We start from the raw sequence: 27,114 nt of genomic DNA, 5'->3' as shown, positions 1-27,114 counted from the left end.
CAGTTCCATATGCCAGGGGGAAGTAACAGGGACCCAGCCCTTGGAGCTCTGAACTCTACAACCCACACAATTAACTCCAGCTCTTCTGACTACAGAGGAATAAAAACTTAATTTGTCATTATCTGTACACTAAGGGTGCTACAAGTGTACACCAGAGTGGGAGCAGAGGGCTTTAGAAAAGCTTGAGTCAGGTGAACAAGTTGACCTTATGAGGCACTGCCACTAAAGACAATGTTATTGTGTTAATGGAGTAAGAGAAACAAGAGTGCAGAGACCACACTAACACTTGAGGAGACATATGCCTTGATTAGAATTTGCAGTTAAGACAGGGAACCGAGTTTGACAATTATAACTGCACTGTCCCTCTTATGCACCTTTTTGCCCAAGTTGTATTGCCATTACATACCTTCCTAAAATGGTAGTGTTGTTAAATGCTAGTTTCAATTACTAATTAGAGACCACAGCTGTCTTTCCAGTTGAACTTCAGGCTAACACTTAAATATGCAGACGAATATAGTATATAAAATAGCATCAGTATTACCTGCAAAGAATTTGTATTTCTATACAATTATTCCTTAGATTAACTTTATCTTTGCCACACAGCACAGCCAGGTGGATGACATCTACAGTAATGTAATTTCCTCATCCCAAACTGTTGAATAGACAGTGAATGAGAAGCAGCAGGCAGATGAAGATATTTCCTAGCTCACTCTGCTCTCTCATACTCTCAGCAGTGTCCCTATCGGAATATTTGCATTCAGCACACCTGTTTGGTTATCAGCCCAAGGCCCCTTTCACACAGGCACCATCCTGTTCGATCAGCAGGGGATCCATGAACCCTTCTGAATCTCAGCAGAACGGAACGGATGACACTTTTGTGACATTTGTGCCTGTTTACTTTTTCTCTGCTTTTACAAACCTGTGGACGGACAGATAGGGTGACCACAATTCCAAACTGCTATTCAGGGACAATTTTGCCAAGGAGGGGGAGGGGGGGGGGGGGTAGTCTCGGGGGTTGACGGGGATTTCAGGGGCGAGTGATCAAATCATATTATTTCTATTACTACATTGTAATATATAATGAAATAGTTCAACTCACCATAATGCAGAATCATTGGGAACCCTGAGCTTGTCACTTGCCACAAGATGCAGCGTGCCACCGTAGGCTGCCACCAGATGTGGTGTGTCACTTGCCCCCATAGCCTGCCACCAGATGCAGTGGCATTTGCCACCCTGCGCTCTTGCTGGGTAAGTCCCTTGATCCAAGTGCCTACCTGATTCCTACACCGACCTACCTGTCCACTACACTGACCCCTACACCAACCTACCTGCCCACTACACTGACCCCTATGCTGACCTACCTGCCCACCACTACACTGACCCCTATGCTGACCTACCTGCCCACCACTACACTGACCCCTACGCTGACCTACCTGCCCACTACACTGACCCCTACGCTGACCTACCTGCCCACTACACTGACCCCTACGCTGACCTACCTGCCCACTACACTGACCCCTACGCTGACCTACCTGCCCACTACACTGACCCCCTACGCTGACCTACCTTCCCACCACTACACTGACCCCTACGCTGACCTACCTGCCCACTACATTGACCCATACGCTGACCTACCTGACCACTACACTGACCCCTACGCCGACCTACCTGCCCACTACACTGACCCCTACGCTGACCTACCTGCCCACTACGCTGACCTACCTGCCCAGTACACTGACCGCTATGCTGACCTACCTGTCCAGTACACTGACCCCTACACTGACCTACCTGACCCCTAAAATGGCATACCTGCCCACTATACTGACCTACCTGACCCCTAAAATGACCTGCCTGACCACTATAACCTACCTGACCTCTACCATGACCCACCTGCCCACTACACTAACTTCCCTGTCTCCTGCACCTAGCTACCTGACCCCCCTGACCACTACACTCCTTACTGCACTACTCACACTACTGACTACTCCCCCACACAAATATAAGGTAGATCGGTGGATTTCACTCACCACTCCAGGCCAGGATTCCATGAAGATCATCCATAGATGTCTGCTATCCCCCAGTCGCTCCTCTGTATCCCCCGCAGGCCAGGATCTCCCCCAGCAGCCGCCATACGCTCGTCTGCATCGAGCACCGCCCCTCCCCCTCACATACATGGGCTGCCTGTGGACCGCACCTGAGGAATCATGGGGGACAGCCTGGACCACTGGAGTCCCTGAGCGGGGGGGAAACCCGGGTGCTGAGGAGTGTCTGCCTCATTGGAGGTGTATGGTTATTATATGGGCTGGAGCCTGGAAGTAGTCACTTGGGCTGCCCACCCCCACGGTACACCACTGGGCTGGCCCGGCCGAATGACATCATTGACATTCAGCAGTCAATGGAAAATCACAAACGGCTGCATCAGTTTCATTCCGGGACACTGTATTGTCCCGGAATGAAGGTGCCCGGGACCCGGGACAGACCTGCTAATTGCGGGAATGTCCCGGGCAATCCGGGACACGTGGGCACCTTACGGACAGATGAAAACAGACTTGAGTATTCCTACATTAGGCTACCTCCAATCCATCATGTTTTGGTCAGAAAAAAACAGAGTCACACAGAACTTTTCAATTTTTTATTGGACTTGGAAGGAGTCAGATATAAATTGATACACGTCTGTTTACATCTGCCTGCCCATGACTTACATTGCACTTCAGCTCAAGAAAAGCCTATTTTTAATGTTTTCTGGCAGCCAAATGTACAGTATTTCATTTTTCCATAGTTCTCCAGGTGATGATGTCTCCACAAACCTCACCATTTGACTGTGCATCCTGTCTGTCCAGTGTAAAACAAAGGTTTGTAGTTACTCAAATCTTAGGGTTAGAGTCTTCCGGGATAACAAAAGATTACTGATTCTATCTTTGTTGCATTCTACTTTCGGTCTGGTGTGCCGACGATAGCTGACAGCTGTTCACGTTCCCATCACCTCTATTCATTGTCAGCGACTCACAGCTATGATAGTATATGCAGTCTTAACGCTGGGATTCAGTGTGGGGGCTATCCTGGGGGACGAGGAGCCAGTAGCCTATCAGGTTTTCAGGAAGGCAGGCGATATCATGATCGGAGGTCTGTTCCCCTTTCACACCACTGTTAATGACTTGGATAATTATTGGAAACCAGAACCACTGACATGTTCAAGGTAAGGTCATATGCCATATAAGATGAAGACTTATAACGCTATAACACTATGTCTCAGCATGGGAGAGGGGAATACAAAAAGAGGGTAGTGGAAAGAATAAGTTTCCTTTAGAGCAGTGTTTCTCAACAGAGATGCCGTCTGGTTTCCACTGGGGTACTACGAGTATGGGACCCAATTTATCCTGGATCAGCATCATGAGTTGCATGATGTGGGCCGGCTAGCCACCAGCACCATAACAGCCAGTGATGCTCTAGAGTAGTATGCATGGCATAATTCATTGCTATGGTGTTGCCAGCCGGCCCACCTGCACTATGGCAACTCAGGATGCTGATCCAAGGCAGGTGGCATTCAGGGCTGCCTTAGCAGTCAGAAAGGACATACCTCTGGTTCCTCCAGATCTGCTCCATCTCCTGCCCCCTGCTGGGCTGCTGGAGCCCTCTGATGTGAAGAGGGGCTCTGTGATTGGATGGCTCAGTGATTAAGTGTAATATTGGAAGATGTAAAGTAATGCACTTGGGGGCTAAAAACATGAACGCAAGTTACCTGCTAGGGGGAGAACCTTTGGGGGAATCCAGGATGGAAAAATATCTGGGGGTCCTAGTAGATCACGGGCTCAGTAATAGCATGCAATGCCAAGCTACAGCAAGCAAATCTAGTAGAATATTAGCGTGCATTAAAAATCTACTCAAGAGATAAAACTATAATTATTCAACTTTACAAAACTCTGATCTGGCCTCATCTTGAGTATGCCACCTAGTCCTTAGGGAGGATGTGTTGGAACTGGAGAGAGTCCAGAGAAGGGCAACAAAGCTAATTAGGTGACTAGAGGACTTCAGTTATAAAGAATATCTACAAGCATGGTAGAGTGGTAGGGATGTGGAACTCCCTTCTACAGTTGATGGTGTCTGTGTGGATAATTTGAAAAAACATTTAGATGGGCATCCTAATAAATGCAATATAGAGGGATATAAGAAAGGGTATTGACATAAACACCCACAAGCACACGCATATACTACATAAGCTGAACTGGATTGACTGGTGTCTTTCTTCAACCTTACCAACTGTGTAACTATGGAGGGACTCTGATGTGATGAAGAGATTTGTTTATAGGTGGAATCTGATGTGATGTGGATACTCTGACATATAATCGGGACTGTGGCATATAGGGAGGGCTCTGACGGTATGAGGAACCTCTAATGTAAAGAGGGTGATTTTGATGTGAATGTAATTTTATCAAGGTGTGCATCGTTCCAGGCTCAGGCTTCCCATTGATAAGTAACATTTACATTTTTAACATTTTAGACTGGGTGTTTTGGGATTTTGCATACTTTTAAAGGGTACCGTGACTGAAAAAAAGGTTGAGAATCACTGCTTTAGGGGATATCTAGTTTTCATACAGAAATACTGTGTACATGCACTTAGTATAAGCAAATTTAGTTTTCATATATGTAGTTTATGTCTTATCATATTCATGTACAGTGTTCAGCAGATATATACAGAATATGCGCATTCTCGCAGTCGAGTCTAGCCGAAGTACACTCAGCTTTCTGTATGTCAGCGGCGCTCACTCCTCTCGCAATCAGTGGAGGTGGACAGGACTGCGAGAGGAGCTGAGTAAAGCCGAGTGTACTTCGGCTTTCTGTATCTCAGCTCCGCTTGCTCCTTTCACCACAATCAGCGGGAGATCAGCGGGTATCAGCGTATAACACGCACCCACGATTTGCCCCTGATTTTAAGGGGAAAAAAGTGCGTGTTATACGCCGATAAATACGTTAACTGCTTCAAGTGCTTGAAACACAAAACTAAAAGTAAGGAATGCTTTTTAGGCTCACTTATAAATGTAATTTGCTCCTTTTACCTAGACATGGCCCGACATCAACTTCTAGCAATAAAGAAGCATCTTCTGTTAGAAGACGTTGTAGACATTAATGCATGTTGTCAGATGTCCCCCAGTGTCAGTTTTGCTGTAATACGCTCAGAAGTTGGTGGAAGACCATTGGCTGGGGAAACCTTCCTGTGGACACAGCAGATCTGTTTGCTCTTTTAGGGATGTTTGTTTATGCCTCACCAAGGCACTGGCCACTTCATAGCAACTGCATCTACACTCCTAAGTAAGCAGATCTGTGTACATGGGAACCATAGCATAACCATACAAAATTATGGCCCACTGAGCCATAATAGACTATGGCTCGTGTCATTGGTAGCAGTGGGAGTGTGCACACGATCGTGTTCAGAGCCATGGGGTTAGTGTTCAAATTGTGAGACACTTTTGTCTCACAGGATGCTTGCTGCATGGCTCTGCAAACGACCATCTGCACACGTCACTACAGTATTTCTATTTGAATATATACATGTGTGTGATTGGTTCTTTTGAAAGAATACAAATGTCGGATTGGCTGATTCTGAAGCCACCACCTTCCTTTGTTATTCATATTTATAGTGTAAATAAATGGAGCTGGCTATTCTCTGGAGGATTCTGCTAAGCTCAACATGATACCAACATCCGTGTTACCAGGGCCACTGATAGAAATCATGGGGCCCCGTACAGCCTACCTGACAGGGCCCCCTTCAGTTCCACCCTTGGTCCTGCCCCTGGTCTCTCCTTTAGCCCCACCCCTGGCCCCTCCCCAGACCTCGCCTTAAAAAAAAGTGCAGGCTTGTCTACAAGTGATATTTATTTTCTTTTGGTGGTATTTGGTCACCTCTGCGGTTTTTACTTAAAAAAAAAAAAAAAAAAAACTATTTTGAAAATAACACACACACACACACACACACACACACATATACACATAATATGTATATATATAGATATATATATATATATATATATATATATATATATATATATATATATATATATATATATATTATATTATATTATATTATATTATATATGTATAGATGCTGCTGCAGTAGTAGTAGTAGATCTCGAAAGCCCACCCCCAAGCAAGCACACACATGAGTTGGCCTGGCCCCAGGAGTCACTTCTTCCCTGATCCTGCTGCTGCCTGGACTAGAGTGCGGGTGTCCACAAACTATTCCAGTCAGATGGCAGCTGCTTCTTTTTTTTTCTGCCACTGGCGGCCCCGCTCGCTTCACTGCTTCTTCTCTCGGGCCGATTGAAGAACAGAGCAGAGGGAGAGGAATCACTCCGCAGCACCAGGAAACGACATGCTGGCCGGGACTTGAGCCAGCATGAGGAGCGGGCGCGGAAGAGTCATTCTTCCGCGCCTGCAATAGAGAAAATAGTCTCTCCCCCTGTCGCCACCTGCAGATATTGAGCTATCAAAAAAAACAAAAAAAAAGCTCAAAAAGTAACCGGGGGGGGGGGGGGGGGGGGTGGAGGGGAGGGGAGGATGACTCCGACAGACAATGTTTGGTCATGGTAGCTGGAGGATTTTTTTTTCTTACATTAAAGTGGAAGTAAACCCATGGATTTAAACAGTTAAAAAAAAGGCATGCCGGGAATGCTAATTGCACATTGGCTGTGCTCTCAGCCAAACTATCAAACCATCCAATGGCTGGTGTCATAACGAATCACATGTGCAGCACCATAGCAGTTGAAGATTAAACAGAGGCAAAGATGGCAGCTTCCTTGCCTTAAAACGATAGGGGAGTTTACTTCCACTTTAATTAGTTCTGTGGACAGGTTTCCCGGGCCCCCCTGCTGGCCAGGCCCGGTACCACAGGGCCAGTTGTACTGGCCTATCAGCGGCCCTGCGTGTTACTTGGAGATATACAAGTGCGCTTTTCCCGGCATTATACAAAAGAGCTATTTTTGTGCTTTTAAGTGCAAATAAATTATTTGCTTATAGGGAGAAGCTTAAAATTACCCAGACAACGTTGTTCAGATTTAAACTGGAATTCCAGGCTAAACCTAACTAGTTTTAAAAATGCTCCCTGCCTCCTCCTAACACATATGCTGACTAACCTGGATAAGAAAGATGTATATACCTACCTAATTTCAGTCTGCTCCAGTCCAGTCACATGATTCCCTGTGTCAGCCAGTGGCAGCAGCAGGGGAGAGGAGTGCTTAACAACAGCTGAGAATGGTGACATCACCCATAGGTTCATCTGATCCATCATGTGCTGTCTTTGCTCCCTCCTCTACCCTGCAGCCTTTGCTGACTGCCAGAGGGGAGTTAGGTTTTGCCTGGAATTCTACTTTAAAGCAGTAGTAAACAGCAGTTGCTGAAAAAAAAGAAAGAAATCCCCTGCAAGGCAATGTCATAATGTTCTACTATGCATCGCAGACCTCAAAACTAAGCCCCCAAGCACCACTCTGTCACCGCTGAGAGAACTGACATTTCCCCCCCAGTCTTCCATTCCGGGTTTGCGCCCTCCGGCTACATGAGTGGCCGGGGGACGGAATGACATCACTCCCGCACATGCGCGCAGGAGCTGCCATTTACAGCACGGGCTCTGAAGGTCCAGCACTGTAATACACAGATGAAATACATATAAGGGAGCTGTTTTAATTGATAAAAGGATTGGCATTTCTGTTTACCCCCTTTCAGTGTTGCCAACCTACCAGATTGAAATTTACTGGCACAACAACCAAAATGTACTGGCACAGCTAAGTTTTTACTGGCAATTCCAAAAGTAACAAAATTGCAGTTTTAAGTGCAAATTAGAGTATTTAGGCTACAAACAAATACAATATACAGTTAGAAATATGATTTAAGACAAAAAACATATTTCCTATTTTATTTTCGATATAGTAAGTGGCACAGGGACAGGACTCAGGAGTGCAAAAAATTGGAATGGGTGCACACACACACATAAAATTGACTCTCAGTGACACCGACAGCAGTGAGCAGCAGCACAGATGATGAGACCTCACAGACACAACACTCCCCCTCCTGAGTAACAGTGACAGTGTCAAGCGGTCCCTCCAGTCCACTCCAGTCTAAACAGCACTGACGTCCCGGTCCCAACCTGCCTTGCTCCCATACCGTAGACTGGCACACAAGGCTCTGGCCGCTCTGCTTGGCTCCATTGCACCATGACATCACATGACATGCTCAGGCATCGCCTACGCCAGAGCCACCCGATCACACTGTAGCAGGCACTCGGATGGTCTCAGCCGACTCCGGGCCAAGCCAAACGTCACAGCTATATTTTTTACTGGCAACCTTTTCCTTTTTCTGGCATTTACTGGCAGGAGAAAATTGTCTGTTTTTTACTGGCTGCCAATAGAAATACTGACGGTTGGCAACACTGCCCCCCTTTGCAACAGTAGTAAGAAGAGCCGGCAACACTGTAATCCTTGAAATGTCATTTATTGTTACATCAGAGTGACAATAAAACAATAAAGCTGACGCGTTTCGGCAATAGCCTTAGTCGTAGCTGGCTTTATTGTTTTATTGTCACTCTGATGTACCAATAAACGACATTTCAAGGATTACAGTGTTTCCGCCTCTTCTTACTACTGTTGCATTGGAGTGTGTTGGGACACATTGAGCCTCGGCACCTGTGAGTGGACCTGGTGGATGGATTGAGTTTTCCCTGCAGAGAGCGCTGTTACCTTTCTTCTCTTCCCTTCTGAGATTTGCACAGCTCTGCCACACAAAACATCCATGTCTGCCAGGGCAGGAGACTTTCCTTTTCTCTGCTAGAGTTAGGTAGCACCTGCAGCTCCCACCTCCCAAACCTGTGATTGGTCAGTGAAAGGAGAAGTAGCAGGCTAAGGAGCCCATTCCTCTGTAACTCTGCCCTCTCTTCCTATTAACATGTTAGAAAATGAACACTGCAGCACAACTGACTGTCTTCTTGTGTTGCTTCTCCCTCTCCCAGTCTGAGCTCTGTAGTACGTAGGACTAAAATTTCTGATAGAAGGTCAGCCACTGCTTGTATGTGCCTACTATAAAATATGCTGCTTATTTTTCATGATGGCATGCAATACATGTCCATTTCACTTACTAAGTTATATTTACTAAGGCTTGTCTACTTCAGCTTAAACCCTACAGGTTTTCTGCAGGCTTTAGCAATGCAATTTACACTGGAAGAAATAAACAACAGCACTACCCTCATTCCAGGATGGACTTTGGGCTATGAGATCTATGATACATGTCTAAATACACTGACCTGTCTGCACCCTGTCCTGCTCCTCTTAACCAAAAATGGGACAGAACGTGTGGAAATGAAGTGCAATCTTACGGACTACAAAACAAGAGTCATTTCTGTGATTGGACCTTCATCCAACGAGGTGGCCACTGTCACCATGAAGCTCTTCGGTGCTTTCCTTGTGCCTCAAGTATGTCTTTTATTATTTATTTATTTTTAAGGAGGAGGGGCTAGGTTCACACTGCAGAAATCCAATTTTGATCCAGTATTTCAAGCCGCGTACACACGGGCGGACTGTCTGTCCAACTTAGTCCGCTGAAACACATTTCAGCGGACAGTCCGCTCGTGTGTGGGCTTCAGCGGACTTTTTCAGCGGACAGTCTGGCGGACTAAGTCTTTCGGAATTTCTGTAATACAGTCCGTCCAACTTTGGTTTCAGCGGACAGTCCGCTCGTGAGTAGGCAAGTTGGACGGACTAAGTATGACGCATGCTCAGAAAGGATTTACACGGCGAAAGGTTGCATTGCAGTGTATTGGACGTCGTATTTCTAGTCCCGTCGTACGTGCTGTACACGTCATCGCACAAGCTTTCAGCGGACTGTTTGTTCATCGTGTGTGGTCAAGTCAGTTCATTCGAAAGTAGGACGGACTGTCTGTCGGATTGTCTGACGGACTTAGTTGGCCAGACAGTCCGCCCGTGTGTACGCGGCTTAAGTGCGATTATGTAGTGCAACTTGGATGTGGTTTGCATAATCTGTGGGGCCAAAATCATGCTGGAATCTCACAATTTTCTAACATCATGACAATGCGGAGTTGCATTGATGTGAAACAATGTTATTTCCATTGTCATGTAATTCTGTGCGGTTCAAGTCACATCTGAAATCACAATAATGTGAACAGAGCCTTATTCAATAGTACATTAAACATCACATATGACAGAGGAGATTAGGAGGAAATTCTGTGTATTGTTAAGCAGATCATTCCCAAGACTGCAGATAACAAAAGCAAATGGGTCAATGGTAAGTATTTAATCATACATCTTGCTGGAGTTTAACATGCCCAATATTGAAAAGCCCCCAAAAATCTAAAGACTTAAAAAATGAGTCACACTATTCATTGTATGGAGCAAGAAAAAGGTATTTTTAGCACATTAGAGCTTAACAAGACCGTATTTCAGAAAACTAAATATGAAGGCGAAAGATGAAAGCACTTATCTTATTTTTTATACAAATAACTATGTGTATAGTTAAGTACAGTTACACCCTCTGTCCCTATTAGGGATGAGATTCGAGTTCGAGTCGAACTCATGTTCAACTCGTACATTGCCTGTTCAGTGAACAGTGAACAATTTGGGCTGTTCGCAGCAAATTTGAAAAGCCGGAACACCCTGTACAAGTCTATGGGAGAAATCTAAAGTGCTAATTTTAAAGGCTAATATGCAAGTTACTGTCCTAAAAAGTCTTTGGGGACCTGGGTCCTGCCACAGGGGACATGGATCAATGCAAAAAAAAGTTTTAAAAAGGGCAGTTTTTTCAGGAGCAGTGATTTTAATAATGATTAAAGTGAAACAATAAAAGTGTAATATTCCTTTAAATTTCGTACCTGGGGGGTGTCTATAGTATGCCTGTGAAGGGGCACATGTTTCCCGTGCTTAGAACTGTCCCTGCACAAAGTGTCATTTCGCAAGGAAAAAAAGTATTTTAAAATCACTTTCAATTGTTGGCTCCCGTAATACAGAGAACACTCAATGAGTGATTACAGAGCACAATTCATTCATTGCTTAAAAAAAAAAAAAGCGTGGGGGTTGCCCTAAATTCAATTACCAGGCCCTCCAGGTCTGGTATGACAGGCTGCAGGAAAAGAGGGGGGGACGAGAGAGCGGCCCCCCTCCTGAACTGTACCAGACCACATGCCCTCAACATTGGGAGGATGCTTTGGGGGTCTGTGACCCCTCAAAGCACCATGTCCCCATGTTGATGGGGACAAGGGCCTCATCCCCACAACCCTGGCCGGTGGTTGTGGGGGTCTGCGGGCGGGGGGCTTATCAGAATCTGGAAGCCCCCTTTGACAAGGGGACCCCCAGATCCTGCCCCCCATTTGAAATGGTAAGGGGGTACCATTTCACAAAGAAAGTGTAAAAATGGTTAAATAAAACAAATACACTTTTGAAAAATTCCTTTATTAAAAATAAAAAAATAAAAAAAAGATTCCAGCGGTGCTAATCCACTCTTGCTATCCAGCGATGGATGATCATCTCTCCGGGGTCCAGCGATGGCTGATCTGATCCAGTGACGGGTGATTTTCAGTCCAGCGCTGTCCATACATGCATCCGTCTTCTGTCTCCACTACGGAGACACTGCGGGGATCCCAGCGCTGACGTTTCTTATATTAGGAGGGCGGGGCCACCTGTCACCTGACCCCGACCCCTCTGATGCTGGTGAGGGAAGCCATGGGGTTCCCCAGTGACGTATGGGTGACCCCGCCTCCCTCTGATGTAACGCAGAAACCTGCATTACATCAGAGGGGGGCGGGATCTGGGAGTCCCCTTGTTAAAGGGGGCTTCCAGATTCTGATAAGCCCCACGCCCGCAGACCCCCACACCCACTGGCCAGGGTTGTGGGGATGAGGCCCTTGTCCCCATCAACATGGGGACATGGTGCTTTGAGGGGTCACAGACCCCCAAAGCATCCTCCCAATGTTGAGGGCATGTGGCCTGGTACGGTTCAGGAGGGGGGGCGCTTTCTCATCCCCCCCCTTTTCCTGCGGCCTGCCAGGTTGCGTGCTCGGATAAAGGGTCTGGTATGGATTTTTAGGGGGACCCCCACGTCAATTTTTTTTTTAATTTGATGCGGGGTTCCCCTTAATATCCATACCAGACCTGAAGGGCCTGGTAATTGAATTTAGGGGAACCCCCATGCTTTTTTTATCAATGAATGAATTGTGCTCTGTAATACAGAGAATACTCATTGAGTGTTCTCTGTTTTACGGGAGCCGACAATTGAAAGTGATTTTAAAATACTTTTTTTCCTTGCGAAATGACACTTTGTGCAGGGACAGTTCTAAGCACGGGAAACATGCGCCCCTTCACAGGCATACTATAGACACCCCCCAGGTACGAAATTTAAAGGAATATTAGACTTTTATTGTTTCACTTTAATCATTATTAAAATTACTGCTCCTGAAAAAACTGCAGTTTTTAAAACTTTTTTTTTGCATTGATCCATGTCCCCTGGGGCAAGACCCAGGTCCCCCAACACTTTTTAGGACAGTTACTTGCATATTAGCCTTTAAAATTAGCACTTTAGATTGTAAACGTTCGAGTCCCATAGATTTTAATAGGGTTCTAAAGTTCACACGAAGTTTAGGTCTGTTCACAGGTTCTGGTGCGAACCGAACAGGGGGGTGTTCAGCTCATCCTTAGTCCCTATATACTTCTGTCCTTTAAGCTCAATATCCTAGGTTGACAATTTTGACAATGTTCCTGGTAGATTCCAGGGAAGTGCAGTCAGGGGAGGCAGGTAAGGCAGAGCCTCACCTGTAATGAACATAAAAAAATTAAAAATAAAATAAGATTAAAAATAAAAAACTTGAGGGTTGTAGCTCAGCGACCTGAGGTCACATAGACCCCACATTTGGGTTGTAGGTAGCCTAAGTCCTACCCCACACTGGTAAAATGGGGCTTCTACGACCTATGGTTCTGGAGATACAGGGCTCCTTGTGTAGCCTGTCAGAAGCTACATATACAGCCAGTTTAACTACAGGCTGGTACACTCTGTTTGCAGCAGACTGAGAGGTGGAGCTCACAGTGTCTCTCCTCACTTCTTGTCAGAGGCACTGAGCTCAATGGACAACTTGGAGACTTGGACGAATGGTAAAGTACCATTAGCCCCAGCTGTCCAATGAAAATGTTGCAGTGGAGGCACACCTCTCACTGCAGTGTCATAGAAGGGGGCATGTGTCTAAAAGACAAATGTCTCCTACCAGCCCAGCCCTCTTAACTACAAGGAAATAACATGGGTTCATGGGTATACGATTTACCCACAATCCCATGTTTTTCTCACACAGTTAAGAGGGAGAATGAGAATCTGCTGCTTTTGAAAAGGTACAAGCTAAATCATATATTATTATGCTATATGTTATAAGATAATAATTTATTATTTATCTATTTACTGTGAAATTACTGGTTTTAAGTTATAACTTCAAACTTCAGTAATTTATCCGTTAAGCTATCTTCTTGAGTACAGCTTTTGAAAATATAGTAAACTACCTTAAAAACAATATATAATAATTATTTGTATATTAGTTATGGTAATTAACCCCTTGCCACCCAGGCCGATTCTGACACTTCTCTCCTACATGCAATAATCATAATTTTTTTGCTATAAAATAACTCTAAAAAGAACATTATATATATATTGCTTTAGCAGACACCCTAGGGAATAAACATTTTCTGTTACATGGTATTCGCTCAGTAATTTTTCAAACACATTTTTTTCATGGAAAAAAAAAAACACTAAAGGGAATCAGATTTTTTTGTATATTGTGAAAGATGATGTTATGCCAAGTAAATAGTTACCTGGCATGTCACGCTTTGCGCACACTCGTGGAATGGCGCCAAACTGCGGTACTTAAAAATCTCCATAGGGGACGCTTTAAACATTTTTACAGGTCTCGTGTTTTGAATTACAGAGGAGGTCTAGTGCTGGAATTATTGTTCTTGCTTTAATGATCGTGACGTATGTAACCTGTGTGTATCTGGCTCTGATACTAGCCAATGCCTCACCAGCCACTGTCCTCACTGCACGTCCCTGGTAGATACCGTACAGTGAATTTTACTGCAGGATTTACCTTCAAGTAATTTTAACCTTGTATTTGCAGTTTTTAAAATGTCTCTTTTTGTATGTATAGATTGTAATTATATATATTTATGAGGACAGCCATATTTACTCAATATTGCATGCTAAGGCTCTGCTTCCCGCTTTGCAGTGATACACAATGGTGTTCTCACACTGTAGGTCTATGAGTTGGCAAACACATTAAAAAAAATGCACTTCCAATGTGGTTGATATCCTGTCTTGAAGTGTACAGTAGCCTAAACAAAATTTTATTTTGGAATAGAGCAGAAAAAACCTGAAACCTCAGTGAAAATGTTTGTGGTGACTCTTGTCACAGGCACAGAATGCAATGGGAAATCCAAAATGTGTCAGTTTGTGGGGTACATTTTCCAATAGATGTACGTGTTCTGGTGATAATGGTCTAACTGGGAAGCTCCCCCCTCTTTGAAGAGATTTTCTCTTACATCCTGCTGTGTCTACAGAACAGGAAGCAAAGGGAAATCTTTCCAAAGGGATACTGACAGAACAGGAATTTCAACCCTTCCCTAATCTATCCAAACCAGAAAAAATAAGTATTGGCTATACATACATACATACACTAACTGTGAGTCAAATACTTAGCCTCTAATGGTCCATCGACAAATTCCTAATATACCAATAAAATAAAAATATGAAAACATTTAAAATGTTAAAAACCATACAGAAAATGACTTTAAGGTAAATTCTGCCATAATGATGCAAAATATGTTCCCACTGAAAAATGTAGTATAATATTCAAGCAAACCCTTCCCGCTGCCTTCCGATAGCGTTTGAAGTGGGTTATCACATACCTGGTAGCAGAGCCTGATATGAGGAAGGCCTCTCTTACACCTCTGTCTTGGGGCTCCTGATAATGTAGACAGGAGGCGCAGGAGTTAAGTCGCATGAGTGCCTGTAAGTCCTGCAAGCAGTAGTGCAGGTGTCCATGCTGGGCAGGCGAAATCGTCAGATGGCTCCAATAAGCAGGTGAGCAGATGAGACTGGCAACAGCAGGCAGAGTAGCAGAGTCAGGCAGGCTGTGTCATACACAGACAGGATGGATCAGGTACAGGGCATGGGCAGGTGCATATTCAGGAAACAAGCCGGGTCTGAAGCCGATCAGTAAAGCAGGAGCCAATGGGGCAGACAGAAGCGGAGGTCAGTGGACAAGCCGAAGTTGGTGCAGGTGGAGTTCAGAGAGTGGTCAAGCCAAGCCAGGTCAGCAACTGGAATCAGGATACAGCGTGGGTATGCTCATGCGCATATGCATTAACCAGTGCCCAATTATTGTGAGCGCAAAGGGAACATATTTTAGCTTGTACACAGAAGTCTGTCGAGAGGAGTAATCTCATCTATTGGCTCCCATAGATGCATGTTTGGCAGTTGGACTTTAAGGCCCACCTGCCCTGCCACTGCATATAAGCATTATGGAAAGAGATTAAAGTGTATGTTTACCCAGAATTATTTTTTGGTTTGGTTAGAGTAGGAAGTGTGTCTACGATTATTTTATTGATGTTTGTGTCCCCTTGGGTAGATTTCCCTTTATTTACTTTTTCGGAGAAGCAACAGGAAGTAAGAGACTAAAGTGGGGAGAATTCCTATCTTGGACAGTAATCAAAGAACATTTGCCCCCATGGGAAGATTTACTCTCACCTCTAACTCTTACGCCAACTCTAAAACATACCATATTTTCTGTTAAAGTGTAGTGGTCAGTAGGACAAATAGAGGGGTTACACTCTCCAGCTGGGACACCAACCTCAATAAAATATTGTCAGAGGGTCAAATCTTTCCTCTCTCTGTCCATACTCTCACATATGTTTTCTGCTAAACTAAAACATTTTACATTGGTCAAGAACTATACAAGTATTTTCACATATAAAATATGCCATGCTTTAACATATACCATGTTGATAAGGAAAAACATTAACTTTCACAAAAAATGTAACTTCTTGTCCCTTTTATTTGGATTTTCAGATCAGTTATTCTGTGACTTCTGATGTATTTAGTGATAAAACGGTTTACCCTGCCTTCTTCCGAACCGTGCCAAGCGACAGTAAGCAAATTAATGGCATGATTGATTTGATGAGATGCTTCAAATGGAACTGGATAGCTGTTGTGGCTAGTGACGATGATTATGGCACGACAGGTCTACAGCAATTCTCTTCTTCTGCCATGGGTAAAGGCATCTGTGTTGCCTATGAAGGTCTAATCTCAAAGACCCTCTCAAGCTCTGAAACAAACACCATCATTGAGGACATATTGGACAAAATAGCTCAGGCTGATGTCAACGTGGTGCTAGTTTTTGCTTCTCTAACCCATTCCATAGCCCTCTTCGAAGAAGTCATTATGCGTAATATGACAAAAGTATGGATAGGAAGTGCCTCCTGGGTGCTTTCAGAAGATATTTTGTCTATGCCAGGCATTGAACACATTGGACCAGTAATAGGATTCTTCCCAAATGCCCACTATGTTGTTGGTTTCGATGAATTTATAAAAAACGTTATCTCACAGATATACCCATCACAGTCTGCCCTCATGTCCTCATCTTTGGGGACCAGTGAAGGTTATCAAAACATTGATCTCAAGCCGGACATAATCAGCAGTATATTAAGCCCGCTGACTTCTTTGCATGCACATAGTGTATACACTGCTGTGTATGCAGTGGCTTATGCATTGCACAGTCTTCTTAACTGTACTTTCATAAAATGCAACAACCAGGGTTCCAACCTATATGCTTGGAAGGTAAGGTCTAGATTTTACTAACATTATTCAGCATCTCTATTCCAAATGGAAATTGAGCAAGCCTGTTTAAATAATGGGGTAACACGGGCATTCATCCATGGCCAAACAATTCTGGAGACCCACACCTGACTTTCAAATACTGCAAGGATATGAACATTTCTTATTTATAAAACATATTTCAATTTTGTATTTATAAGGCTATTTCTACATTAAGCAGTAACACATATACAAGCTTGGAATAAGGTCCAAATTGTTATGAGCTTTAATATTTCCTGATTCTTACACAATTATATCGTTTTTAATGTAAGCACAGTGCAATCTGCTATCATTAGTGTATTTGAAAAAAAAATGTTCCTGTCCTCTTTGCCCTCAGGCAAAGCGCTAAACGCACAGCTTTATTGCATATATGTGAACAGTCTCAACTGCTAAGATTCTGTGGCCTTCCCAAAGCCTGCTGATTGGACAGTGGGGAAACATCAGCATACTAATGAAGTCATCACTCTATCATTCTTCTCTCGTCTCCTGTCATTAAGCTTACTGTATTAGACTGACAACACTCTCTGTGTTCCTATGTAGTGTATTAAGGGAAGCTAATATCCCGACTTTAGATAAAATATATATATATTTTTTAATGAATGTATAACTAGATTAAATAGTGGTCTTTATTCATCTGTCGAAAGCTAAGCTTTAAATTGGAGTGAGCTATTTTTAAGTCTATGGAGGCCTCTAGTCACCCCATTCATTTCTGGGGGTCATTGTAAGCTTTGTTTATATCCAAGAATAAGGTGTGAAGAGCCCTAGTCCCCAACATCAGGTGCAACAAGCACTGTATCACAAGCTAATCCAACTGTAGGAATTGCTGCCCCCAGCACAGTGGTTTACTCTTTAGAGTTGATTTTTATTATTGACTATAACCATCTCTCTCCGTAGTTGCTAGAAGAAGTGAAGAAAGTGAATTTTTCCATCTTTAACACATCGTTCAGATTTGACAGTTATGGTAATCCCAACACGGGATATGATATTGTTACTCATAGCATATCTGAATTGGGCTTCAGCATAATTGGATCTTACAATATGGAGCTGACGTTGAATAGTTCTCTCATTAACTGGGGAACCAAACAAAACCTGGTAAGAAAATATATATCTTTCAGTACGTCATCCATTTCTATTTTGTTAATGATATTAAAAAAAATTCTAGTCAAGGAATTTCTTTACATTTCCTTTCTGAATCTGATCCTCAGGCAAACACATTCAAAAGGTCGCAGCAAGCCCAGTATGATTTATTCTGAAAATAAAACATTGGGGGTTATTTACTAAAGGCAAATCCACTTTCAACTGCTAGTGCACCTGAAAGTGCACTTGGAAGTGAAGTCACTGTAGATCCGAGGGGGACATGCAAGGAAAATAAAAAACAGCATTTTACCTTGCTCGTGATTGGATGATAAAATCAGCAGAGCTTCCACTCATTTTAGATCTACCCCTTAAATTTAGAGCAACTGCACTTGAAAGTGCACTTTTAGTGCACTTTCAAGTGCACTTGCAGTGCAAAGTGGATTTGCCTTTCGTAAATAACCCCCATTGTATGTTTACAAAAAAAATGAAAAACCACAAGAGGAATTATACAGGTGATAATCGAAAAATTTGAATATCGTGCAAAAGTTAATTTATTTCACTAATGCAACTTAAAAGGTGAAACTAATATATGAGATAGACTCATTTCATGCAAAGCAAGATAATTCAAGCCGTGATTTGTCATAATTGTGATTATTATGGCTTACAGCTCATGAAAACCCCAAATCCACAATCTCAGAAAATTAGAATACTACATGCAATCAAAAAAACAAACATTGTACATTCCCATAGAGCTCCTCTGAGGAAGGAAGCATGAAGTGCTCCAAAATCTCCTGGTAGACAGCTGCGTTGACCCTGGACTTAAAGCAGCTGTATACCCATTTTTTTTTACTTTGACCTACAGGTAAGCCTATACTAAGGCTTACCTGTAGGTAAAAAGAATATCTCCTAAACCTGTACGGTCTAGGAGATATTCCCCTTGCATTCAGCCGCTGAGTTCAGCGCATGCACTCTGAATTTCCCTGCTGAAAGTTCCGGCAGAGTGATGACATCGCGGCTCCGGCCACTCACAGCTGCGATACCCGGAAGACACGCCATGGGAATATGTCAGCTCCCTCGGTGTTGACCGAGATCAACTGCCGACGCCTCGTTCTAAGGTAAGTATTTCATAATGAGCTAGTATGCGTTGCACACTAGCTCATTATGCATTTTGCCTTACAGGTTTAAAAAATAAAAAAATCTGTGTGTTTACTACCTCCATCTTCCTCCATACTGTGGGTCTTTGGTTTCCAAATGAGATGCAAAACTTGCTCTCATCAGAAAAGAGGACTTTGGACCTCTGAGCAACGGACCAGACCAGGTCAGTTTTTCTTTAGCCCAGGTAAGCCGCTTCTGACATTGTGTATTGTTCAGGAGTGGCTTGACAAGAGGAATACGACATTTGGAGCCCATGTCCAGGATCCGTCTATGTGTGGTGGCTCTTGATGCACTGACTCCATCCTCAGTCCACTCCTTGTGAAAGTCCCCAACACTTTTGAATGGCCTTTTCCTGACAATCTTCTCCAGGCTGCAGTCATCCCTGCTGCTTGTGCACCTTTTTCTTCCACACTTTTACCTTCCACATGACTTTCTATTAATGTGCTTTGATACAGCACTTTGGGAACATACAACTTCTTTTGCAATTCCTTTTGAGGCTTTCCCTCCTTATGGAGGGTGTCAATGATGGTTTTCTGCACAACTGTCAGGTCAGTAGTCTTTCCCATGATTGCGATTCCTACTGAACCAGACTAAGAGACCATTTAAGGCTGGGTTCACATTGCAGCGGTGACGAGAATCGGATGTGATTCGCACCGCACTGCAGTGCAAATCACATCCGATCTCTGTGCGATGCGAGTTCAGCCATACAGAGAGTATGGCTGAATTCGCATCGCACCCGGCCCAAACTCACACAGGACCCTTTTTTTGGTCCGCAGCAGAATCGGATCGCATGGGTGTTCACACCATGCGATCCAATTCCTGTCCGAGTTTGCAGATCGCACTGCGATATGCAAACTGATCTGGGGGTGTCATTAACATTTCACTGACACTCCCAGCAGTTCGCATAGGGCAGTGTGAACTGCCGCCAGGAGGCATGCAATGCGGGAACCCGCAGCGGATTCGCAGCGTTCCCACATTGCTGCAATGTGAACCCAGCCTAAAGGCTCAGTAACCCTTTGCAGGTGCTATGGCTTAATTAGCTGATTAGAGTGAGACACTTTGAGCCTAGAATATTGCACCTTTTCACAATATTCAAATTATATGAGATTGTGGATTTGGGGTTTTCATGAGCTGTAAGCCATAATCATCACAATTATGACAAATCACGGTTTGAACTATCTTGCTTTGCATGTATTGAGTCTATCTCATATATTAGTTTCACCTTTTAAGTTGCATTAGTGAAATAAATGAACTTTTGCACGATATTCTAATTTTTCGAGTATCACCTGTATATGTCATGTAATCTACATCAAGAAAATTTCCAAAATAGGCTTACTAGGAGTTTAGAGGTTGATATACTGCAAGTGTAACTTTTGCAACTGTACAGGAGTACAAAGCATAGTCCTTTTATAAGGGTATAGGATCAAGTCCACTAAAACTAAATATCATTTGCTTTAGAACAATAACAATACTAGATTACCTGTTCTGACTGCCTTTTGTTCATGTCAGAACTGCTCCCCATTCAAGTGAATGGTCAGCTGCAGGTCAAATGCATCTTTTCGTGAACTATGAATGATATCAGAAGCATCTAAAAATTGTTCTCAAATGCAGACTGAACGTACCTGAAGGAAAGCTGCACTTGCCTATCTAAGTTATAAAAGAAACCTGATATGGGGGAAATATAAAGGCTGTCCATAAAGATCTACCCTTCTGAAAATGCCAGCTGCCAAGCTATCATTCTGGCCCTGTTAATGCTCTAAATTACTGACCTGGAACTTGTACCCACATCCTCCAAGCCAAAATAGGGCCAGAAGTTGTATCCAGCTGCACCCACTGTAGGTATAGGCTAGCCTAGAACTTCTATGTATTCATGCAAACTCCTCTCGTATATAAAAAATACTATAGGTGCACTTTTAAAAACACATTTTTAAATATATATATTTTTTATTTAATTATATATTTTTTTCATATATACAGGGATAACAAATAATTTTGCTAATTTGACCTCCATTTTTCTCTGTACTTTCAGACCTGTCATCACAGGCTCAACCGATGTAGACATTGTGTTGCGTTGTTACATTCAGCCTGTCTGTGCATTCCACTGTTCTGTAACTGCAGACAAGAGCTGAAAACAAAGTACTGGCTTCACTACCTTTCTAGTTCAATGACTTTAGTTCCAGGAACCATAAATCAGGATTTCTAAGCTGCACTTTACTCATTTAATCAGTGGCGATCACAAGATTCTTTTTAATTTAATTTGATTCTGGACACACCAAAACAGAATACACATCTGATTGATCCCTGATGCCTTTCCTTCTCTCTGTCCTGATCCTGCGTTGTGTTTTCCAAGGGCTTTTGCTAAACTTTTGCAAGGGCTGTCTACATCTAATAATAGGTGATCACTAGGAATTAAATTACTATTGAAGCACAGAAATTACCATTCACAAAGTATAGTGGGCAACTGGGCACCAAACCACAAAGTGAAAGAGGCGAATATGCCTTCAATTGTTCATGAAACATAAGACCAGCGAAAGGGTTTTAGGGGAACAAAACTCCATGTTCCTCAGGGCTTAGAAGAATAGACTCTACAACCAAAGGGATTCACGTCTAATCTATTGCAAATTATCTTTTTTGATTAGACTTATAATCTACTGCTGCTTCCAACCCTAAAGGAGGTGTTATACTATATATAGATTAATTTAATTGTATTTTTTGTTAAACCCATTCAAGTCTTTATTCCATTCTTCTAAGCCCTATTGAAGGGGGGTTTTGTTGCCCCTGAAAAGCATTGGCTGTTTTTATGTAACGGTATTGTGAACTATTAAAATTGGTTTTCACTCTTTTATTTTATGGTTTGGTGTCTATTTGAATATTTTCAGTTGCTTCTGAGTACCAGTTAAGGGAGACCTGTGTGTTTGAGAGCCACCTCACCAGTTATCTCATTTGAAGATTTTCTTGTGTATGTACCATTAGATTAAGCACTGAAATTATGGGTTCCTCTTAAAGCAGAAAAGTGGAACTTCCACTGATTTTGGCACCTTTCGGGGGTGGGGGGGGGGGGGGGGGCTGGCAGATGCTTGTCTTTGACAGATATCCGGTTCCCACTTCTGGGAATCTGGGCCGCAGTCCATGACGTCACGACTCGGCTCCCTCATCCTCCCCCTGCCCCTGGGCCATAAGGCTACACTGCCGGGTTCCCTTACTCGCAATGGTAGCGGCATGCACCCGACAGCTGATGGAAACATCAGTTGCGGTGCCAACATCACTGGACTCCAGGACAGGTAAGTGTCCTATTATTAAAATCCAGCAGCTGCAGTATGTGTAGCTGCTGGCTTTTAATTTTTGCAGCGGTGGGTGGAACACCGCTTTAAGTGTGTTTTTCTGGCATTTATGACTTTTACCAGTGAAAACATTAAACTAAACTACAACAGATGCTTTCTTTGCTCTAAATCCTCGTCTGAAGTCATAGCGCAGACTACAGACAGGATGAATGTAAAAAAACGCAATGTTTAACCACTTCCAGACTGACCTATAGCCAATTTACAGCTACGGAGCGGCCCTCCTGTGGAGGATCTCGTGTATATATACTGTACATGGTTCTTTACTTTCACCTACAGGGGATACATGTGCACCGCTGGCAGGCTGCTTCTGCTTTGCTCACAGCAGAAACCAATCTGCATGTGCCGGACACTAGATGTCCACCAGCACCCACCAATCGTTGATAAAACACTCAGAACAGAGCTCTGCCTATGTAAACAAGATAGATCTCCATTCTAACAGAAAGGAAGGGATGGATTTTTTGTCTCTGCAAAGCAGGGAATAAAATCCATCTCTTCCCCTAGTAAAAACAGCACATACAGTACACAAAAACACTGACTAGGCACACAGTTAACCCTTTGATCGCCCTAGATGTTTAATCCCTTCCCAGCCAGTGTCATTAGTACAGTGACAGTGCATATTTTTTAGCACTAATCACTGTATTAGTGTCACTGGTTCCCGCAAAGTGTCAGTTAGTGTCCGATTATCCGCTGCAATATCGCAGTCCTGCTATAAGTTGCTGATCACCGTCATTAGTAGAATAAATTTTTTTTTTTTTATAAAAATTACATAAATATATACCAAAGTTTTTAAATGCTATAATGTTTGCGCAGAGCAATAAATATATGCTTACTGGGATTTTTGTTTATCAAAAACATGTAGCAGACTACATATTGGCCTAAATTTATGAAGAAATTAAAAATTTTAATTTGTTTTATTGGATATATTTCATAGCAGAAAGTAAAACATATTGTTTTTTTTGTTTTGTTTTTTCAAAATTGTCTGTCATTTTTTGTTTATAGCGCAAACAATAAAAAAACATAAATGTTATTTGGGCACAGCGTTGCATGACTGCACAATTGTCAGTTAAAGTAACACAGTGTCATATCGCAAAAATTGAACTGGTCATGAAGGGGGGCAAATCTTGCAGAGGTCGAATGGTTAAATTGTCCTGAACCTGTGATGTTCCTAAAGCATAATTTGGAGAAACTGTCTGAGGTTATACAGCATTATAGAAGTGGCTTAGTATCCCTTGGTATCTTTGAAGCTAATATGTTTTATGAGTACTGTTATCTTTCAATAAACATGATTAAGTCTCATGGCGCTGAATATTTGTAATCTTTTTTCAGGTTCCAGTATCTCAGTGTTCAGGGGACTGCTTACCTGGTCAGATTAAGAGAGTGAAAGGAACACATTCATGCTGTTTTGACTGTATTGATTGTCAGGAGGGATTATTTCAGTCTTCTGGAGGTAGGCATTAAGAATTAGAGATCAGAAAGATAGTATTTTCTTATGAGTGTAAGTTAACTATTTGAGAGGTTTTTGTCAGTTTATTTTGGAGGTATGCAATCATACATATATTACAAAATACGCACAGATAATAAATACTGTATAATAATAAAATTGTAACCATCGTCTTTTTTTCAGATGACTTCCAGTGTCAATCTTGTCCAGCGGGTCAGTGGTCCAGTGTACGGAGCATCAGCTGCAGCTACCCTACCTACCTGTATCTACAGTGGAGTGATACTGCTGTTATTTGTCTTCTGTTTGTTTCCTTTGTCCTCCTCTGTTTTGTCCTTGGAACCCTCATTCTATTCTTCAACCACAGGCATTCTCCGCTTGTTCAGGCCTCTGGTGGCTACATGTGCTTTTTTGCACTAACTTCTCTAGTGGCTGTACTATCCAGCATGGTTCTTTTCATAGGGAAACCAGTTTATTTGGTGTGCCTAGTACAGCAGCCATTCCTGGCTATGAGCCTCACTTGCTGTCTGTCAACATTCTCCATCAAGGCCCTTCAAGTCATGCTGGTGACAGACTTTAAAGGAGTTCCCACTAAATATATCCAATGGTTAAAGACCACAGGGACCTGGGTCTCTTTACTCTCTGGCATCCTTATTCAGGGGTTGTTTTGCATCTGGCATATTCTAAGCATGGTCAATACACCCCAAAGCAATGAGGTCACTTTCCTCTATAAATATCTAAAGTGTGAAATATCCAATGTCCTTGATTTCTTTTTGATGTTTGGCTATAATGGATTGCTAGCTCTCATATCCTTCATGCTAAATTGTGTAGCACAGGCACCCCCTGGCCAATACAACCTGGCCAGAGACATCACATTCTCAACATTGTCCTATTTGCTGATATGGATAGTTTTTGTTCCTGCTTATGCTGAAGTTACAGATGGCAGTCAATCTTTGTTGCAAATGGCAGTTACTCTTATCAGTTCATTTGGTATAATGGTGGGTTATTTTGCTCCCAAGTGCTATATTCTTTTGTTTAATCCACAGATGGCAACAGAGGAGTATTTTAAAATATATATTAATTAGATTGTCTATCAAAGTAGCTTTTTTTAGCTGTAAATATATTTCAACCTCGGAAAAATATGGTGTTGGTGTATTTTAGATTACAACTGTAGTTACTATGACTTTGCAGTGTAAGTATAATATTTTAAATAAAAATAAAAAAATCATATTTATCTCATGTGTCGATGCATTCAGTTTAGAAATAATTTTGATTACTGTTATAGCTCATCTTTTTATATTCTTAAAATGACTTTGTCACTTTGTTAAAATTAAGAAACACAAGCCAAGCTTGCAAAGAAAGACATAATTACTAGCCTGTACCAACATCTGTGCCTCTGAACTCCAATGACTTAATGACTTCAAAGGAAATTTGTTTGTTGAAGACTCTTCAGCATCTGTCATCCTTCTGGGTGTGTCAGATGCATGGTCCCCCACTGTGCTCTGCGGTTCCCCCCCCCAAGTCCCTGTGACCAGCAGTGGCGTAGGAGGCCTGTGGAAGGAACCATTAAGCTCAGCGGGGAGAGCTGGCACTTGGCACTCCTGGAAGTGTTGCAGCAAGGTTAACTTTTTTAAGTCAGAGTCTTTTGTCTGCATGGATGGTAAGACAGATAAGTATTCAGAATTTTCTTTGCAGGCTCCAAAAAGGTACCTGAAAGCATGAAATCCAGTACAAAGTTCCTTTTTTCCATTCATAAGTAAAACTTCAAACTGTCTCTAACTGCATACTCTTTATCACTAGACTGTGAAGCCACAAAAGTGTAGTCCAGGTCTCTCAAAAGGGGTCAAAGAATTTGAAAGGTCTATCCACTCATCAACCCATCATGCTGGATTAGAGTTTTCAGAATGATCTCTAAAGGCCCAAATATGAATCCAATAGGCTAAATATGATCTCCCGATGGTAACGGGGTGGTGCTTTCACAACATTGCTTCCTACCAAAGATGATCCACATCGATGGAGCGTTCCCTCTGCTCCATACTTCAAACTGAACCGGGACTTCTCACGCCCAAGACCCCAGACTAGCAGGTGTTCTAATTACCTTGTGGACTAAAGCTGAAAGGGCAGAAAGTGTGCCTGTCTCTTAATTACCCTATAGAACAGTGGTGGTCAGTTGAAATTGATAACAGTCAATTGTTGACCCACACATACACAGCACATTCTCTATTCAACCCTGAAGGATAGAGTACTAACTCTTCATAGGACTACCAGAGGGACCGTCCCTCTTATGGAACCACATACCTCTCACTATTTCCTCTTCAGTTGTCCCTCTCTGTGGTCTAATGTATGGATCTGTAAAAAATGCACAATTTAACCACCAGAGTATTTTACCATACTAAATATTTTATCCAACCTCCAAATCAGTCTTTCTCAACTGTTTTACCTCAGAGGAACCCGTGAAATATTTTTCAGGTCTTGGGAAACCCTTGCTAAAATAATTATAGCTATAGTTAATGTACATTAGCATGATCACTACATTTTAGATGTTTAAATAAGTATAAATTATATGGTACATCTACTATATCTAATAGACTGGTCCGATATTTTTTTACACCCTCCTGATCTGTACAACATTTTTAGTAATAATCTTAAAATCAAAGAAATAATAATAGTAAAGAAATGCTGACAGCAAGAATTATGGTTTCCCCATATTAATGGTGACTGTAGAAGTATCCCCTTACATTAGTGGTCAGTAGGCAAAAAATCGATTTGCCATCGCTCACTGCTCAAGAAACCCCCTAGCAACCTCAGTCAGGAGGAACCCTAGGCTTCCACAAAACCATTGTTGAGAAGGGATGCTCTAATTAATTGCTTTTTTTTTTTTAAAGCCAGCATAAAGGAAAAGTAGGGTTAAAAAATTGCTTGTGGGTTTAACTAATCATTTATGAGTCTATTCATTTTGGTCTATGTAAAGGGTGACATGACATTAGTGTGTCTTTTTCCCATTTCCTACCCTTTCTTGATCTATTGAAATCTGCAAAAAAACAAAGGTTTGGCTTTACGTACACATTTAATTAGGCTCTTTGCTCATCATTAGCATATCACATATTTATTCAGTGTCTGTTTGTACAGGACCAGCTGGAAAGTAGAGCATCATACACAAATTTATAAGTGCAAACAGAAGCTCATTTCCATGTACTCTTTAATCAAACT

The 27,114-nt window shown here is 42.5% G+C and overlaps 1 protein-coding gene across 1 annotated transcript; it reads left to right on the top strand.

Moving 5' to 3' along the window:
- Positions 1 to 2,923: 2,923 nt before the first annotated feature.
- Positions 2,924 to 25,138, top strand: LOC143934190 (taste receptor type 1 member 3-like). Its single transcript, XM_077457587.1, has 6 exons — positions 2,924 to 3,196; positions 9,152 to 9,452; positions 16,090 to 16,857; positions 17,788 to 17,985; positions 23,793 to 23,913; positions 24,091 to 25,138. Exons 1-6 carry the CDS (start codon positions 3,012 to 3,014, stop codon positions 24,987 to 24,989), a joined length of 2,472 nt encoding a protein of 823 aa, XP_077313713.1. The 5' UTR covers positions 2,924 to 3,011; the 3' UTR covers positions 24,990 to 25,138.
- Positions 25,139 to 27,114: the final 1,976 nt, after the last annotated feature.

This window comes from Lithobates pipiens, unplaced genomic scaffold (genome assembly GCF_037356315.1).
Source record: "Lithobates pipiens isolate NorthernLeopardFrog02 unplaced genomic scaffold, aLitPip1_a1.2 Scaffold_27, whole genome shotgun sequence".
Classification (NCBI taxonomy): Eukaryota; Metazoa; Chordata; class Amphibia; order Anura; family Ranidae; genus Lithobates; species Lithobates pipiens.
Note: the sequence above shows the minus strand (reverse complement) of the source record. Positions and strands in the feature narration are given on the sequence as shown.

Coding starts and splice junctions, on each gene's coding strand:
- LOC143934190 (XM_077457587.1), top strand. CDS start 3,012: ATGATAGTATATGCAGTCTTAACGCTGGGATTCAGTGTGGGGGCTATC. Junction 17,986..23,792: donor GGGGAACCAAACAAAACCTG/GTAAGAAAATAT, acceptor ATCTTTTTTCAG/GTTCCAGTATCTCAGTGTTC. Junction 23,914..24,090: donor ATTATTTCAGTCTTCTGGAG/GTAGGCATTAAG, acceptor TCTTTTTTTCAG/ATGACTTCCAGTGTCAATCT.